This window comes from Lepidothrix coronata, unplaced genomic scaffold, assembly GCF_001604755.1.
Source record: "Lepidothrix coronata isolate B3197 unplaced genomic scaffold, Lepidothrix_coronata-1.0 Scaffold16, whole genome shotgun sequence".
In the NCBI taxonomy this organism is placed as follows: Eukaryota; Metazoa; Chordata; class Aves; order Passeriformes; family Pipridae; genus Lepidothrix; species Lepidothrix coronata.
This window is the reverse complement of record NW_016690196.1, coordinates 6,662,825-6,673,402: the sequence shown is the minus strand read 5'-3', so window position 1 is coordinate 6,673,402 and position 10,578 is coordinate 6,662,825. Positions and strand designations below refer to the sequence as shown.

Sequence of the window (10,578 nt, the reverse complement as noted above, 5' to 3'; positions counted from 1 at the left end):
GGCTGTGGGGACATGCAGCGCTCTAGGCGGAGAACTAGCACCCGTTGGAGATGACCCCACCTGCACAGCAGGTCATGTGTTCCTCCCACCCACTTTATTTTCCCTGGGCATGGAAGGGGTAGCAATCACCTAAAGCAGGGTTCTGAAAAGCAGTCAGGGCACAGGAGAGACCAGCAGCCTGATACCTTCAGGCACAAGCTGAGACCTTTTCCTCCACAGAGTAGGCATGAAACATAAAGGAACCCAACATGTAAATCATCAATTCTTTAATTGCAGTAGAACAAATAACAGAAAAATAATCAAACAAAAACCAACCGAAGTACAATATTCTACCTCAGGGGTTCAGGGAGGCAGCAGCTCAGAGGAAACGCTCTCCCAACCCAATGGAACAAGGGCAGTGTTTGATGCCTACTGGTAACATGGGATACCCCATGAGGGGCTAAAAGAGGAAGCCTGATGCCTCCTTACCTCCACTCCCCATCAGCAGCTGTTCCTACACAAGCAGAAAGACAGAGGACAGGCTTGGGCTACCTGAATCACGCACTACAAACAAAAAGGAAATCATACCCTCCTGCACCCTGCCAAAAACAACCCCAACCAAACATAGCCAAAAAAATAGACACCACCATGGAGTCAGTAGCAGCTGGTGGGAGCAGACCCCCTTCTAAGCAGACATGATATAGGGCAGAGGTCTGGCAGATGAGGGAAGAGCCTTTCTCCTTCTTTAGTCTACCTCTTCCATGCGGGATGCATCTTCATCTCCCTCTAGAGGGGGGATTTCCTCAGGGACAGCTGCACTGGGCTCCTCTACAGTCACCTCATCTTCATCAATGCCTGGGAGAATGGAAAGAAAGGAAGAGATGAGGCCTCCAAGTGCTACCTGATCCCAGAAGAACAGCCTCTCCCAGAGCAAACCTGTCTCCTGCCCACAGCCTGAAGAACAGGGCTATTACCATCCAGTAGTTCACAGAATCACAGAATATCCTGAGTTGGAAGGGACCCACAAGGATCATCCTGGCCCTGCACAGGACCATCTCCAGGAGTCACACCATGTGCCTAAGAGTATTGTCCAAATGCTTCCTGAACTCTGTCAGGCTTGCTGCTGTGTCCGCTTCCCTGGGGAACCTGTTCCAGTGCCAAACCATACTCAGGGTGAAAAACCTTTTCCTCCCATCTAACCTAAATCTGCTCTGACACAGCTTCATGACACTCCCTCAGGTCCTATCATGGGTCACCAAAGAGATCAGTGCCTGCCCCTCTTCCCCTCATGAGGAAGCTGCAGACTGTAATGAGATCTCCCCTCAGTCTCCTCCAGACTGAAAACTAATAGAACACAAGTCAGTATTATTAGGAGTTATTGTCAACTACAGCACTAATCCTGTATCATGTTCCCAGTAACATCTGCACTAATATATGGATATATGCCATTAGAGGGCACTCCTTAGCCAGTAGAGGTTAACGACAAAAGACTTGTCACCCAGTGCCACAAAACCCTGAAGTGAATGTGGTTTAAGACATGAGCATTTCTCTCAAGACAAACACAGTAAATCCAGTAGTCACAAGTAAAGCAGTTGCAAGACTCTAAAGCTACTTAGTTTCCAACACTGCAGGTATTTCAGTTTACTCTGAACAGAAAGTTGTACTACCATACAGACTTCCTAGCTGCAGTTTGAGTAATACAAGACCCTACTCCTACTGAGAACAGGCAGTAAAGAGTTAACACCTTAGCTGTGCCAAGGCACAGCACTTCTGATTTACATTTTTAGCTAAATAGCAAACTTGGAGAAAAAGGCTGGGTACAAGCACAAACTGTTTTACCAGATGGGTTACATCATCCATGACAGACTTTTGACATTCGCTCTGAAGAAATAAAAAGGCTCAGCTTGTGATCTGAACAGCCTGGTGGTGGGTCCTGGCCTTGTGGAAGACAGGACAGTCCACTCAGTGCCCTGAGTTGTCCTGAAGTACCTTGTTTAATGCTTCCACTTACCCCTGGCCACCTTAGGTACACAGCCAGTTCTGCACATCACACCAGCATGGCTCACTTATGGGCCTCCCCCGGCCCCAAGACAGTTACAACTAGCCCGATCAGTTAGCCTGCCTTCAGGGCCTGCTCCAGACCTGAGAAGCTGCATGGATATTTACCAAGGCCCAGTTTGATCATCCTGTAGATGCGGTTGGAGTGGGTCTGGGGATCTTCCAGGGAGAAACCAGAGGACAGCAGAGCAGTCTCGAAGAGTAGCACCACCAGATCTTTGACAGCTTTGTCGTTCTTGTCAGCGTCAGCCTTCTGGCGGAGGGTTTCCACAATCGGATGGTCAGGGTTGATCTCCAGGTGCTTCTTGGCCATCATATATCCCATAGTAGAGTTGTCCCGCAGCGCCTGAGCCTTCATGATGCGCTCCATGTTGGCTGTCCAGCCGTAGGTGCTGGTGACGATGCAGCAGGGAGAGGAGACCAACCGGTTTGAGACCGTGACCTGTCAACGTAGCTGAGGGTTAGCTGAGCAAGGTCTCCGTATGGCCTGGACTAGGCCCAGCCACGGCACACATGATAGCTTAAAGTCCTTGTCCCAAGTTCACCTGGGGACACCCCAAAGCAAGCAGAGATCTTCCAAGCAGTTCCAAGACTGCTGCACAGACTAGTTTGGACAGCTCGGCTAGCATTTTGAGCACCCACTGCATGTTTCCCACACTTACCCTCTCCTATCAATGCACGTATTTGGGTCAGTGCCCCTCACCTGCAGCCTGGCTGCTTAGAGCAAGATGGTGCATGCTGGGACCTCCAGACTCCTTTAGCGGCTCCTCTGCAGGAGATGAGAGGCATGCATTGAGCTGGGGCCCTTGCCTGCAGCACGGAGGACCCCCTCCCTCCAGCCCAGGGCTGAGCTCCCTGCCCATCTCACCTTCTCCACCTTCTTGTCCAGGATCTCCTTCATCAGTTTGCAGAGGTTCTCGAACTTGGCCTTGCTCTCCTCCATCTTCTTTTTCTCCTCCTCATCCTCAGGCAGCTCCAGCCCCTCTTTGGTTACTGATACCAGGGTTTTGCCATCAAACTCCTTGAGCTGCTGCACACAGTACTCGTCAATGGGCTCTGTCATGTACACCACCTCAAAGCCACGCTTCCGCACACGCTCCACAAAGGCTGAGTTGGCAACCTGCTCCTTACTCTCCCCTGTGTTTGTGGAGGGTAGAAATGAAACATCACCAAGACATAAGAGTTGGTTACAGCAGAACAAAGAGCACTTGGAACCCCTAACGTAAAACGGGCAGCATCCAGGGCTCTAGGCCTGTTGGCCTTTCCCCAGCTCTTAGGGATAGGCTGCTGAAGGCAGCAGGAAAAGTTTTAAGTTAGGCTAGTAGGCAGGTAACCTCCCTTCACCTCACTAGAGCTCAGAGGAGCTCTGGCTCACCTGTGATGTAGTAGATACTCTTCTGGTTTTCCTTCATACGGGACACATACTCTGAAAGCGAAGTCACCTCATCACCTGACTGGGACGTGTGGTAACGCAGCAGCTCCGAAAGGCGCTTTCGGTTGGTTGAGTCCTCATGGATGCCCAGCTGGTGGCAGAAAAGATGCATGAAGCCTCCAGAATGAGACTTGGATGCACTTGGCACCACCCCTGAGGCATAGCCATCTCTGCCCACCTCTTGATCATCTGAGTGTTTGAGGCAGCCAGAGGGGATGGCTGCCCACAAAGGCTCTCTGGGGCACTCACAAGACCCCCTTTCCCTTCATCCTAACATCCATGCAGAGGAGACAGAGTACAGGGACAAGACTGCTTCTCAGCCAGATGGGTCATGGGACCCTCCCTCCTCCAGGTGCAGTGTGTCCAGCTCACCTTCAGATTCTTGGAAAAGGCCTCATAAAACTTCTTGTAGTTCTCTTTGTCCTCTGCCAGCTCGGAGAAGAGCTCCAAGCATTTCTTCACAATGTTTTTGCGGATCACCTTGAGGATTTTGCTCTGTTGGAGCATCTCACGGGAGATGTTCAGAGGCAGGTCCTCCGAGTCCACAACACCCCGGATGAAGTCTGAGTAGGGGAAATTAAAACGTGCATCAAATTAAGGATTCTGAGCTTCAACACAGGAGGAAGAGTGCTAAAACACTGACTGCTGTGCACCCACACCTCATCCAGCCCCCTTTGTAGTGGGAGCAGTATCACAGGCTGTGGGGGTCCCAGCTCCACACCAGGAGACTGAAGCAGGGGGCTCTTACTCAGGTACTCAGGGATGAGGTCATCACAGCTGTCCATGATGAAGACACGTCTCACATAAAGCTTAATATTATTCTTTTTCTTCTTGTTCTCGAAGAGGTCAAAAGGGGCACGGCGCGGGATGAAAAGCAGGGCCCTGAACTCCAGCTGCCCTTCCACGGAGAAGTGCTGTGGAACCAGGAAAGAAACAGCTGCTGAGGTGCTTCACGTCTATCCCTTCCCCCAATACCCACTGTAGGGAGGCTCCTCAGCACTGGGGCTGGCACAGGTGCACAGCAGGGTCTCCAGCATCCAAGCAACCTGGATTTCCCCCTCCTCAGCCTCACTGTCCCCTAGGTGCCAAGATTCTCTGGCATCCAGCAGGCTTGGACAGAGGAGTCATGCTTCTGAGGCCCAACACCCTCCTGTCCTGCTTACAAATCGGCACTGCCAACCCCTCCACCTGCATGGGAGTCACAGTGCAGACTGCCACACCACCAAGTGGCCTGGGATCCCTCAGTCCCAATGAGGCACAACCACGTGCGTCACATGAGGCTCTCGATATGGGCTAGAAAGGGACTCTCTGTCTTTCCCCAGAAGGCAGGGTAGTCAAGCCCCCACCTTGACAGCCAAGTGGTCCTCCCAATCATTGGTGAGGCTTTTGTAGAACTCGCCATACTCCTCCTGGGTGATATCATCAGGGTTGCGGGTCCAAATTGGTTTGGTCTTGTTCAGCTCCTCCTGGTCAATATACTTCTCCTTGATTTTCTTGATCTTCTTCTTCTTGCCTTTGTCTCCCTCCTCCTCATCATCAGAGCCCACATCCTCAATTTTAGGTTTCTCCTCATCTTTGGACACTGACTCCTCCTCTTCCTTCTTGTCTTTCTCCTCCTCTGCCTCATCATCACTGATCTCTTTCTCGCGCTCCTTCTCCACCTGTGGAGAAAGGTACAAGAAATAGGTTAGGCCCAAGCAACTCTTACCAGAATTCATTTTTCTCCAGATGAGAAAAACGGGTGTCCTCCAAAGCCTAACAATGGCAACATGTGGCCAAAGCTTCTCTTGGAACCAGCCCTCAGAATCCCTCCTCATACAACCGAAAGCTGTGCCTGAGAGAATGAGACAAGCAGCAGGAAACCCTCCTTCCTCTGTGGCTGGTTTAGATGACCTCCAGCTGTACAGCTCAAAGGCCAAAATTGTAGCTGGACACCCTTCATGTCCAATAAACCCCAGTCTCAAAAGAAACTGGGAGCACCACTGCTCAATACCCAGCAGCCAAGAACTATGGAAAGGAATGGAAGAGATCATGCTCTGGGCCTTCTCTGTGTTGCTGCTCTTAACATCACCCACCCCTGCCTCCAGCTTTCCAGTGGGTCCTCACTGTCCTTTCCTTACGTACATAGAGCGTGATGGGGTAGCCAATGAACTGGGAGTGCTTCTTCACCACTTCTTTGACACGACGCTCCTCCAAGTACTCGGTCTGGTCCTCCTTCAAGTACAGGATCACTTTGGTGCCACGTCCAATGGGTTCACCTGCAGGGAGAGGAGAGAAACATCAGGATTTCAGGGCATAGCATTAAAGGGCAGAGAGCAACTGCGACCAGCTCCTCAAGCCTAAACACTACAGGATACCCAGGATTAACTAGTATGACTGACAATGCAGCACAGCTCTATGGAGCACCAGGAAAAGGGGCGCTTCTAGCAGAAAAATGTATTTGTTTTTTTGTACAATACATACCGTGGTCAGTTCGGACAGTGAAGGAGCCCCCAGCTGATGACTCCCAAGCATACTGCTCATCATCATTGTGCTTGGTAATGACTACCACCTTCTCTGCCACCAGATAGGCAGAATAGAAGCCCACACCGAACTGCCCAATCATGGAGATGTCTGCACCAGCCTGTGAAAGTAGAGAGCAACTGATAAGACCAGCGAAGAGATGGAAAATGTCCGCAACTGATTCACAGCAGCAAAGAACTGGGTCAGCACACAGAGAAAAACAGGCAAGCGCCAACAGGCAGCCAGCCCTACCCTTAGCTCCTCCCTGCTGCTGGAAAGGTGGGGAAGCATACTGGGGCAGGCAAACAGTTCCCACAGCAAACAAGGCAGCAAAGCCTTTTTATTATTTATTTATTAATTAGTATTTGTACACCAGTGCAAGACCGTGTCCCAGGCCCCAGGAAACCCATGCAGTCAAACGCAACCCACCTGCAGGGCTTCCATGAAGGCTTTGGTCCCGGATTTGGCAATAGTGCCCAAGTTGTTGATCAGATCCGCTTTTGTCATCCCAATGCCAGTGTCCACCAGGGTGAGCGTTCGGTCCCGGGGGTTGGGGATGATGTCAATCTTAAGATCCTTCCCGCTGTCCAGCTTTGAGGGGTCGGTCAGGCTCTCATAGCGAATCTTATCCAGAGCCTAGGGGAGAGGGAGATCATCACCACGGCCTCCCAGGACACCCAGGCCACGGCCTCTCTCTGGGCGCCCCCAGCAGAACACCAGTCCGCAACCCGGGCCCCCCCGCGGAGGAAGGAGCCCACCCCCCGCCTGGGCTCACGTCAGAGGCGTTGGAGATGAGTTCCCGCAGGAAGATCTCCTTGTTGGAATAGAAGGTGTTGATGATAAGCGACATGAGCTGGGCGATCTCCGCCTGGAAGGCGAAGGTCTCCGCATCCTCCTCATCGTGCTGCACTTTTTCGGGCATCTACAAGGCAAACACAGCCCATGTTCAGGCCATTAGCACTGAGGGTAGGGCGGCGGGGGCCCTGGGCCCACCCCGCCCGCCGCTCTGCCCTTACCGTCTGAGGCCTGAGGGACGGGTGAAAGACCTGCCCCTCCACCGGCCGTCTTTTATAGGCACGGAGAAGAATGCCTCAGCGCACGCCATCCATATCTTTCCGCCTTAAAGGGGCCTTGGTCAGCGCGCCGTAGATAAATGATGTATGGGAGGCATTGGCATTGCCGTTTAGCGGCGGCCATGGTGGGGGCGGGCGCGCAGTGCTCAGCTTCATACTGCCGCCATGCTGCCTCCTGGCCGACGCAGTCCTATGTCTCTCTCCGCGGCGCTCGGAGGGTCCCGGTGCCGCGGTCCTCGGCCCTCCGAGGGACTATTTTCCGCGCCCCGCCGCGGAGGAACGCAGTGTTCGGTGCTAAGTGGTGCAGAGGCGGTTCCAGAGCGTTCCGCAGAGGTCACGGAGGTGTTGGCGGCGGCGCCTTCCCGGATCCGGGCCTGGGGCAGGGAACCGGGGGGCTGCAGCGCCCCAGCTGCTTCCTGCAGCCCCCCATGAGGCCACGGGCCGTGTAGCTCAGCTGTCCTGAGGCGGGATGCACTGGAGCCCAGAGGATGAGAAGGGAGGGGACAAGAGGGAGGGGACGGGAAGTGTCAGGGATGGAGCGCCTGGCAGGTCCGTGTCCCCATTGCAAACCAGTTTGGATAGGCTGTATTTCCAGGGTCTAAGGGAAGCAGTAAGATAAGTCTTATCATCCCTGTATCTGGAGTGCTGTATTCAGTTCTGGGCTTCTTGGTAAAAGAGAGACGTGGAGTTGCTGGAGCGGGTCCAGTGGAGGGCAACAAAGATGATGAGGGGACTGGAGCATCTCTTGTGAGGAAAGGCTGAGCGAGATGGGCCTGCTCAGTTCGAGAAGAAATGAGTGACAGGGGACCTCATCAATGTGTGTATAAATATCCGAAAGGAGGGTGCCAAGAGGAGGGATCCAGGCTCCGGTCGGTGGTACTGAGCAATAGGACAAGGGGCAATGGGCAGAAACTGATGCACAGGAAGTTGCACTGAACATGAGAAGGAACTTCTTTACTGTGCAGGTGACTGAGCAAGAGCACAGATTACCCAGAGGGTTGTGGGGTCTCCCTCACTGGAAATATTCAAGAACCATCTCAATGCAATCCTGTGCCATGTGCTCTAGGATGACCCTGCTTGAGCAGGGAGGTTGGACCAGGTGACCCACTGTGTTCCCTTCCAACCTGACCCAACCTGTTACCTTCCAATCCTGTGATTCTATGTTGAGGCTATGGGCACACAGGCCTGATTAGCAAAGGAAGCTGGAAGTGGGATCAGGGTGCCCGAGCCCCAGTTTCTGATGCCTGGGCATGCCGAGGAGGTGATGGCTGTGAATGATGTGGGCCAGAGGGAGCGGGGAGTCCCGCTGGCAGGCTCTTGTAGTTCCCCGCCAGGATCAGGAGGTGGCACTCTGGCTGTTCTCAGGCACAAGGAAAGCTCCCAGATGGGTGTGCTGCAGGTCATAGCACCCCAAAATGTGCAGGTGAATCTCCTCCTTATCAGAGGTGCTGGTGGTCCCTCGGTGTACCCTGAGGGCAGCATCCCTGGGGATAAGAGGCTGGACATAAGCTAGCAATGTGCACTTGCAGCCCAGAAACCCAATTTTGTCCTGGGCTGCATCAAAAGCAGTGTGCCCAGCAGGTTGAGGAAGGTAATGCTGCCCCTCTACTCTCTCATGAGACCCTACCTGGAGTGCTGCATTCATCTCTGGGGTCCCTGCACAGTAAGGACATGGACCTGTTGGAGTGAGTCCAGAGGAGGGCCACCAATATGATTAGAGGGATGGAGCACCTCTCCTACAAGGAAAGGCTGAGAGAATTGGAATTGTTCAGCCTGGAGAAGAGGTGGCTTCAGGGTGACCTAATTGTGGCCTTCCAATAGTTGAAGGAAACCTACAAGAAAGATGGAGAAGGACTTTTTATAAGGACATGAAGTGACAGGACAAGGGGGAATGGATTAAAACTAAAAGAGAGTAGGTTTATATTAAATATTGAGAAAAAAATTCTTTACTGAGTGTGGCGAGGCGCTGGAACAGGTTGCTCAGGGAAGTTGAGCATGCCTCATTCCTTGAGGTGTTGAAGGCCAGGCTGGATGGAGCTCTGAGCAACCTGGCCTAGTGAAAGGTGTCCCTGCCCAAGGCAGGGGGTTGGAACTTCATGCTCTTTTTAAGGTCCCTTCCAACCCAAACTGTTCTATGATTCCATGGTTCAATGATCCCTCACACTGTCTGTGTCCTTGCAGCTGGTCCTGACTGTGCAAGGGATGCACACAACACTTCCACATCTGATTCTGGCTACACAGCACCCTAGGATGCCCAGGAAATGCTGGTGCCTGCTCCCTTCAGCCCTTGCACCTCCACAGCCCCTCTCCCCTGTGGCAATGGAGACACACACACCCCCAAAGGAACGTTTTGGTCTTTTTATAGAAAACGGCAACTGTACAGACACATTTACACAGACAAGGGACAGGAAAGCCAAAGGAGAGGTGAGGCCCCCCCCCTGCAGCCTTGGTGGGAAGGGAATTGCTGCCTCTTCTTGCAGCCCACAGTGGGACCTCCTGTCATACAACCAGGAGGCTGAAAAACAATGGCAGAATCACAAAAAAAAAAACCAAACCACAAAAGGGAATAGAGGCAAGGAGAGTGGGAGAAGGTGGGGTGTGGAGACCTCCTCCTCCTCCCTCAGCCTGGCCACGGTATTGGGTCTTTATGTGGGCAGGACACAGATGTCTATGCCCCTGGGATACCACTTCACAGAGGGATGTGCGTCTAGCAGAGAGCAGGGATAGTGAGGCTGGCTGGGGGTCTCCTCCCTATTCGCAAGTCTTACCAGCAGGAGAAGGGGTGTGGGATATTTGCAGGCCCCCTGGAAGAGAGGAGAGCAAGTCTCTAGCTGCATTGGGGACAGGGGCAAGAGAAGGAATAACACTGGATACCAGCCTTCCATTCTGTCAGAGAGGAAGAGGCTGAAAATGGCTTCTGGCCTTGAGCTGGGGAAGTTATGCAGTGTGGGAGGCAGCTGGACCTCTGTGAGATCCTGGGGGTCTTACGACACACACAGCATGGGGAAGGAGAAGGCACGTAGGCCTGAAGGCGTCACACAGTCGAGCGTGGCAGGAGCCAGGCCAACCCTGCAGGAGTGGAACCATCCCTGGTGTAACGTCTGCTGTGGCAGTGTGATTTGGCAGGGACAGGCATGAGGTGTTATTTTCCCACAGTGCTGAGGTGTCCAGGGCCTCGGAGGAGGATGCGGAGCCATCTCTTGGTGTCCCTGCACCCTCTGTGTGCCTCTGCTAGATGAGAATTCGAAACAGAAAGGAGACTGCAGCTCCTAGGGCCAAGCCCAGCGACAGGAAAAAGGCCATGACAGCTCCAGCTGTCTCTGCTTCATGCACAAGCACTTTCCTAGGGGAGAAACAGGTGTCAGATCCATCCTCAGGATGTGTGCCCCACGCCCTGCTGTTCAGTGGAGATGAGAGGCTCCTCTGCAGTAGAGGAACACCAAAAGCAAATCCACCTTGGCTCCAAGAGCCTGTCTCCACACTGCAGACTCATACAGAAAACGTGCATCAGGCAGGCAACCCTGAAGCTCCCAG

The 10,578-nt window shown here is 53.1% G+C and overlaps 2 protein-coding genes across 13 annotated transcripts in view; both read right to left on the bottom strand.

The window, feature by feature from the left end:
* Window positions 1-251: 251 nt before the first annotated feature.
* Window positions 252-7,091, bottom strand: HSP90AB1 (heat shock protein 90 alpha family class B member 1). Of its 2 annotated transcripts, none has more exons than XM_017806627.1 (12): window positions 6,988-7,091; window positions 6,747-6,893; window positions 6,401-6,607; window positions 5,933-6,092; window positions 5,594-5,727; window positions 4,816-5,130; window positions 4,218-4,383; window positions 3,842-4,032; window positions 3,413-3,560; window positions 2,906-3,174; window positions 2,146-2,479; window positions 252-834 (listed from the first exon to the last, which is right to left on the bottom strand). In XM_017806627.1, exons 2-12 carry the CDS (start codon window positions 6,891-6,893, stop codon window positions 725-727), a joined length of 2,181 nt encoding a protein of 726 aa, XP_017662116.1. In that variant the 5' UTR covers window positions 6,988-7,091; the 3' UTR covers window positions 252-724. The 2 variants fall into 2 exon arrangements, 1 of the variants encoding a protein (XP_017662116.1); XR_001873442.1 differs by lacking the exon at window positions 252-834 and adding an exon at window positions 2,741-2,806 and having other exon boundaries at window positions 2,364-2,479.
* A 2,296-nt stretch (window positions 7,092-9,387) lies between these two features.
* SLC29A1 (solute carrier family 29 member 1 (Augustine blood group)) overlaps window positions 9,388-10,578 on the bottom strand; it is a 34,013-nt gene continuing 32,822 nt past the window's right edge. For all 11 annotated transcript variants that reach the window (XM_017806633.1, XM_017806636.1, XM_017806631.1 and 8 more), the window contains one exon: window positions 9,388-10,387. In XM_017806633.1, the coding sequence (XP_017662122.1) occupies window positions 10,276-10,387 (112 nt within the window). In that variant the 3' untranslated portion in view covers window positions 9,388-10,275. The remainder of the gene's footprint in view (window positions 10,388-10,578) is intronic.